This window comes from Chiloscyllium plagiosum, chromosome 39 (genome assembly GCF_004010195.1).
Source record: "Chiloscyllium plagiosum isolate BGI_BamShark_2017 chromosome 39, ASM401019v2, whole genome shotgun sequence".
NCBI lineage: Eukaryota > Metazoa > Chordata > Chondrichthyes > Orectolobiformes > Hemiscylliidae > Chiloscyllium > Chiloscyllium plagiosum.
This window is the reverse complement of record NC_057748.1, coordinates 6,272,542-6,280,134: the sequence shown is the minus strand read 5'-3', so window position 1 is coordinate 6,280,134 and position 7,593 is coordinate 6,272,542. Positions and strand designations below refer to the sequence as shown.

The window sequence follows — 7,593 nt, the reverse complement described above, 5'->3', positions numbered from 1 at the left end:
ACTTTACCCGTGTTTTACTTCCGTAACCTGTATTCAGTTGGTCATCATGATTCTGAAGTGATGGCTAGAACAATGAAGAACCATGCTGTAGTGCACCAAGGGGCTGAAATGTGCCAATTTAATCAATACCATATTCTCTTTGTCAGTAAGACGGACTATCCAAGGCTGCCTTAATGGGATAGAGTTCCATGGGAACCAATAATCTTTCCACTGTCTCATCAAGGAGGCTACCGTACATGTATACAAATGTATGAATGAGTATTGCAACTACTTAACCATGTTCGGTTTTCGGAATGCCAACCTGATGCTGTTTGGCTTAGTCTGATGGGGCTACTTAGATGTGTCCAGAGCCCATTCCATGCATCCAATGATATGGGGTTTTCAGTTCCTGCTTGCAAGGTGTTCAGTAGGTTATGTTAGACTGTTTAAATAGTTCTGGGTGTAAGTTTGTTAGCTGAGCTGGAAGGTTCATTTTCAGACGTTTTGCCATCATAGCAGGTAACGTAGCCAGTGAGCCTCCGGTGATGATGTTACTTCATGGTGATGAAACATCTGAAACTGAACTTTCCAGCTCAGCGAGCAAACTTACATCCAGAACCTCAACCTGTTTAAATAGTATTTAGTATTCCAACATATCATCGTTCTGTGTTACCTAACAATGAACTTACACAAACAGCCAGTTAAAAGAGCTAAGTAACCTTAATTTAAAATCTATTTTTACTTCACATTGTCAGGTTTGGTCACTTTGCTCTAACACAGATAAGAAGTCATAGGGTCCTAAATCACTGAGACTGGCTCTTTGGCCCAAACTGGTCAGTGCTGACCAAAATGTCATAGAGATGTACAGCATGGAAACAGACCCTTCAGTCCAACTTGTCCACTCCAACCATTCCATTCACACTAACCCTAATTCCCTGCATTTAGCCCAAATCCTTCTACACTTTTCCTATCCGTGTGTTTGTCAAAATGCCTTTTAAATGTTGTTAATGTACCCGCCTCAACCACTTCCATTTCCATATGTGCACCACCCTCTGTGTAAAAAAAAACGTTGCCCCTCAAGTTCCCTATTCTTTTCTCCTTCCTTAAACTCATGGCCTCTAGTCCTTGATTCCCCAACCATGGGAAAAAGACTGAGTGCATTCACCCTATCCATGCCTCTCATTATCTTATACACTTCCATAAGATTCCCCCTCAGTCTCCTGCGCTCTAAAGAAAAAGATCTTGGCTTGTGCAACCTCTCCTTATAACTCAGTCCACTGAGCACTGGCGACATCCTTGAAAATTTTTTCTGCACTCTTTCTGGTTTAATAACATCCTTCCTATAGCAAGATGACCAAAACTGAACACAATACTGCTAATCAGTTCTGTGATTTATACAATTTTCTCACATGGCATTCTGTATTTCCAGGTGAGGTGCAGCAATGAGGGCCGACTCCTTTTACACAGCTTCGTTTGGTTCTCCTGGACAAGGTGGATGGGTGTTTGTGTGAATTGAAACTCACCCTCTGCTGCTGAATATACCTTTGTCCAAAAAGTCCTCTGATGCCTGCCATTGTTGCAGCAAGGAAACTGCATTCACATAACACCACACTCAGGAAACTGCACACATTTCATGTTGAACCTTGCAGCCCAGTGTCTTCCCTTCCTGTCAGTGTAGAATTGTCTCAGACCCAGGTTCTTCAGCTGAGCAGACCGTAATTTAGCCGAATACTCCAACTGAAGGAATAATTAACTGCACCCAACTCCATTTGGTTTGAGTTTAGGACCCTTTATTTTCAAACAGTCGGTATTTTGAAATTAAACATTGATTTATCGTGCTGCTGTTCTGCTGCATTAGGGACGAGGGTCAGTGGCCGGGGCGGGGTCAGGAGAGGGGAAATACCACCATCCCAGTTACAAAATATTCAAAATGACATTGGTTGAGCCAGGAGAAATTTGTCAGTTTAAAAACTTAACCAGAATGTCTGTCTAGTTTTGCAGCTGTAAGACCCTATCCCTTTCCTCACTTAACTTTGTGTGACTTTTCAACTTCCTCTGACCATATCTCTCTCTCTCTCTCCTTCATCGTCTTCCCCCTCCCACCATACCAAATCCAAAACTGCTGCCTTTATTTCACGGTAGCTCCTAAATTGTTTCCAAAACAGCAGTCCTGGGTGCATTAATGGGAGTTCAATCTATAAAACTATTCAAGTGAAATCTTTTTCAGGTTTCACAGCATGTTAAATATGCAGTGCTTTACTGTGCTCCCCTGAAGTGGGTGAGTGCAGGAAGAAACAGGAGCTTCAGGGATGTCACGAGAAGCCGGCTCTGACACCCAGAAGGAAACCCTGAATGAGCAAAAATGCAGCAGAAGACAGTACAACAGCGATGAGCAGAGAGGTGATGGGTGTTGAAGAGGCACAGCTCACGACGACAGTGTCCTGGCACTGCAGAAGTCGGGTTTGATGCTCTGCACCGTGCAGTCGGTGTAATCCATTTTACAGAGGTTACATTCACAGCTGACTGCCACAGGGTAGGTGTAGGTGGAATCAACGCCCAGGGGGCAACCTGGCAGATTGATGGTCTCATATTGAATCTCCTTGTAAGTGCACACATGCTGGTAAACTGACAGGAGAGGGCTCTTATACACTGATTCCTGTCAACGAAAGAATACATTTAGTTAATCACAGGTGTTTCAAACATTCTCCCCACACAGCATTGGTTCGTATTTTATAGCCTTGATGAGAAAGTGTCTTAGTTTTAGTTTAAATCCCTTATTCCCAATCTTGGTGCGATCTTAGAATCTAGCTATGCTTCCTATAATGTATCACAGTGGGAAAATATACAACTTCAACTATTATTTATGATCATAGAACAAAGGAGCAGAATCAGGCCTTTGAGAATGCTCTGCCATTTGTTGAAATCATGGCAGCTCTGATCACCCTCAGCTCCACTTTTCCCAATAACCCATGATTTCTCTACTGAATAAAAATCCATTTTGGCCCGGACTACATTAATGACACAGCCTCTATGTGGTAAAGAATTCCACAGATTCATCTTAGATAAGATATTCCTCAACTCTGTCTTAAATGTGTGACTCCTTTTTATTCTGAGAGTATACCCTGTGGTCCTGGACTCTCCCACAAGGGCAAACAAACTTTCTGCCTCTATCTTGTCAAATCTCCCAAGAGCCCTGTATATTTCAATAAGATTGCTTCTCATTCTCTAAATTCCAGTAAGTACAGGCTCAACCTCTCATCTGAAGGCATTTCCTTCCATACATTGTATCATTCCAATGAGCCTTCTCTGGTTTACCCCCAAAGGCAGTGTATCGTTCCTTAGCTAAGGAACCTGTGGTCGTAGGAGCCACTCAAAATAATGAACTCATCATGGAGTTATGAAAGATGGACAATGACTAAAGCATGCTAGGAAATGGGAACCAACTTTGACCAAAGTGACTGTGCTAATCCACATGCTGAAGAATCCAGACAAGCTGCAGCTACCAACAGACAGTTTCAATCTACCAGTTTTGTATGTTTTTAAAATTTCCTGACCTATGACCATCAGCCCCACCTTCATCTATAATATATGCCCGAATTTGGGTTTGAATGGAGGCAATGGTCAGGATGATCAGAAAAATCGAGGTATTTGACAGACATGCAGGCTTATTTGGAGGAGGCTACGTGTGTGCCTAAGGACCACCTTACCATCAACGTGGCAACGCCTGGCTGGGTCCAATCGATCAGGGTGATGGAGCCTGATCGATCCATTGGAGGACACTTGAGTCCCTCCGAAAAGGCTGCGAAGGCTTTGGTATATAAGAATCACCGCCACACTGTGCTCAGGGGTGTCACGGTGGCTGAGTGGTTCGCACTGCTGCCTCACAGCGCCAGGGACCTGTGTTCGATTCCAGCCTCGGGCATTTGCACATTCTCCCTGTGTCTGCGTGGGTTTCCTCCCACAGTCCAAAGATGTGCATGTTAGGTGAATTGGCCATGCTAAATTGCCCATCGTATTCAGGGGTGTGTAGGTTAGGTGCATTAGTCCAGGGTAAATATAGGATAGTAGGGGAATGGGTCTGGATGGGTTTCTCTTCAGAGGGTCAGTGTGGACTTGTTGGGGTGAAGGGCCTGTTTCCACATTGTAGGGATTCTATGAACTTGAGCAGTAACTGCAAAAGAACTACTGAGAAGAGAAGGTACCCCTGAGATCACCTGGAGAAGACCAAGCATCTTCACCATGTGGAGTAAGGCCAAATTCTAGTGTGGTGGTATATGATCACCCAGAGTTAAGTTAAAATGCAGATATATTAGTAAAGTAATTTGTTAGTTTATGGTGTACTTTGTTATAGTATTACTTGTGTTAAATAAATATTGTTTATTATTCTTGAGTTTATTGTCCTTTTGCTGGTGTAAGAGTTAAAGAATACTATGTGCAGGTGCAACAAACCCATCGCTGTTCACGTTATTCCAGCTAAAGCCTGACTAGTAGAACAATAGAGTCCATACAGTGTGGAAGCTGGGCACTTGGCTCATCGAGTCCACACCGACCTTCCAAACAGCACCCCACCCACTCCAACCCTGTTCCTGTATCCCTGCATTTCCCATGGCCAATCCACCTAGCCTGCACATCTATGGATTGTGGGAGGAAACTGGAGCACCCAGAGGAAACCCACGGAGACACAGGGAGAATGTGCAAACTCCACACAGTCACCCAAGGCGGAAATCAAACCCAGGATCCCTGGCACTGTGAGGTAGTAGTGCTGACCATTACCTTGTATGGTTTCAACAAAACTTCCCTATTATACTGTAATCTCTTTGAAATAAAAGCCAGTGTTCTATCTGCCTTCCTTATTACTCCTTATTGTTCAGGTTTTTACACGTTGTGAAATTATAAGCCAAGCTTTGGTTAACAGTATTTCAATTCAAGTGTTACTAACCACTAATGTTTTGAGCCCTAAAATCAAGTTGAGTTTGCACCATAGCCATATCTGAAATGTGTCTTGTTTTAGATTTCATGGAATTACTTCCCACACCAGGAGACCCATTGCATATGCATGTGGCAGCTCCATACAATCTAGTTACACCTTTATGTCCTGACTCTTCCCCATAGTCCTGTAATTCCTCCCATTCAAGTTTTTATCCAATCCCATGTTGACTCTGCTGTGCAACCCTTTCAATGTGCAATGAACTGCAGTCTCTTCTCTCCAGGTTGGTCTGGAGCTTCTTGAACATTTTCGTAGTGTGACTCCATTTTGAGCCTTTGAAATGATCTGAAAGTAGAGCAGGTGTGAGGAAACCAGATGGCAGGCGGTGAAGGATAGAAGGCCTGAAAGAGGTGAAGGGGAAGAGCTATGCAGTGGCTATTGCAGCGTGTGAGCTTATGACCCCAAGTTTCACTTTGTGAAATCCTGGATTAGAATTTCCGCTGTTGGATTCAACTTAAAGACATTTACAGAGTTGTTTCCTAATTGTAGTAATTAACCCTACTTTCCAAACTTGCACTTCCTACTTTTATGCGAGGTTCTGTTTTTGATAATGACCCTTTCCTGGGAATGTCAACACATCACTTGACCCATGAACAGTGGTTCCTGGCCTGTTTCCATCTGATACACACCTCTCTCGGCAATTTCCAGCAAAATCATTTGGATATCGGTCAAGAGTCAATTAATCTTAGGCTCATCTTCAATAGTGCAACTACCTCAAGAACCATCAAGTCCATTTAATTCATCCAATTCACTCTGTTAAATTCACATCACACTGGGATGCTCCATAAATGGAATCATAGAGATGTACAGCAGGGAAAAAAGACCCTTCGGTCCAACTCGTCCATGCCGACCAGATATCCTAACCTAATCTAGTCCCATTTGACAGCATTCAGCCCATATCCCTCTAAACCCTTCCTATTCATATACCCATCCAGATGTCTTTTAAATGCTGTAATTGTACCAGCCTCCACCATTTCCTCTGGCAGCTCATTCCATACATGCACACCCTCTGTGTGAAAAAGTTGTCCATCAGATCCCTCTTATATCTTTCCCCTCTCACCCTAAACCTAAGCCCCCTAGTTCTGGAGTCCCTCACCCCAGAGGTTCACTTAGCTGATATATTATCAGTCTCCACCCTGCTTTTTTTTTCACTAATTCACACATTGTGTGTGTCACTGGCTGGGCCAGCATTTATTGCCCATCCCTAATTGCCCAGAGGGCAGTTAAGCATCAACCACATTGCTATGGTCTGAAGTCACAGGTAGGTCAGACAAGGTAAGGACAGCAGTTCCTTTCGTGAGACAGAAGGGACTTCCCGAATAATTGACCACCCTCTGAGAAAAAGAACCGGAAATTACATCACCATAGGAAATGACATCACCAACCCAAGGAAACCCAAACACATAAATAGAAAGCGGGCTACACCATCAGTGCCACATCTGGAGGATCACTGAAAATGTTAGCTAATATGGTGATGAAACATCTGAAAACTAACCTTCCAGCTCAACGAGCAAATCTACATCCAAAATTGATGATCGTTTAATGGTCACCATTGGCTCGTAATGTAAGTTCCACCACCTGTCATGGCAGGATTTGAACCCAGCTCCTAAGAACCCAGCTCTAATGAAGAATCATCTAGACTTGAAATGTTAGCTTGCTCTCTCTCTCCATGGACGCTGTTTAACTTGCTGTGATCTCCAGCTCTTTTTGTTTTCTGAAGAGCATTACCTGGTTCTCTGGATTGATGACCCAGCGAAAATACTACTAGGCCATCACCTCCCAACCTCCTTGTTGACTCACTTCAGTTAGTGTCAAGGACCCCAGGGCGGTTCACAGGAAAATTGTTCACTGTTTCCTTTAACTGGTGATCTCATGTTGGCTTCTGGTGATTTGAACTAGGACAGGATCCCCTGTGATTCCTCCCACAGTCAAAAAGCCTTCTGGGCTTTTTATTCTTTTTTTTATTCACTTGTGGGACTTGGGCATCACTGGCTGGCCAGTATTAATAGCCCGTCTGTATTTGCCCTTGAGAAGGAGGGGGTGAGCTGCCTTCTTGAATCGCTGCAGACCACTTGCTGTGGGTTGACCCACAGTGCTGGTAGGGAGGGAATTCCAGGATTTTGACCCAATGACTGTGAAGAAACAGCGGTATATTTCCAAGTCAGGGAGGTGAGTGGCTTGGAGGGGAACTTGCAGGTGGTGGTGTTTCCAAATACCTGCTGCCCTTGTCCTTCCAGATGGAAGTGGTTGTGGGTTTGGATACTTCAATGATATGTATTAAGAATGGCCACTTGCATAACTCTACTGGGAAGACTCCTGATCAGAGGTGATCAGGTGAAACAGACAGAAAATGTGATGAGGGTGGATGTAATGATGATGGCAGGTCATCCCAGCTCGTACGTGCACAGTCACACACCCCTCTCCCCAACCCACCTCCCCCACCCCCCCGTTCTCCCTAATATTACCTTGGTTGGACAGTAGCCACTGCATATGGAGGTAGTTAGGGTCACACAGATGGGGCATTCATCCTTCTCGGCAGAAATTGTCACGTTGGTTGGGTGACAAAGGTGTCTGTTCTGGACATATGGGAAGCACAGTGCAAGGAGGAAAATCTGAGACCACCACAT

General features: G+C 44.2%; 1 protein-coding gene across 1 annotated transcript; it reads right to left on the bottom strand.

The window, feature by feature from the left end:
• Positions 1 to 2,404: 2,404 nt before the first annotated feature.
• LOC122542009 (lutropin subunit beta-like) lies at positions 2,405 to 7,593 on the bottom strand. Its single transcript, XM_043679302.1, has 2 exons — positions 7,432 to 7,593; positions 2,405 to 2,635 (listed from the first exon to the last, which is right to left on the bottom strand). Exons 1-2 carry the CDS (start codon positions 7,591 to 7,593, stop codon positions 2,405 to 2,407), a joined length of 393 nt encoding a protein of 130 aa, XP_043535237.1.

What these genes read in the sequence shown, in the direction of transcription:
- LOC122542009 (XM_043679302.1), bottom strand. Translation starts at nt 7,593, where the DNA reads ATGTGGTGGTCTCAGATTTTCCTCCTTGCACTGTGCTTCCCATATGTC. An exon ending in GTGGCTACTGTCCAACCAAG is followed by an intron (nt 2,636 to 7,431) that starts GTAATATTAGGG and finishes TTTCGTTGACAG; the next exon opens with GAATCAGTGTATAAGAGCCC.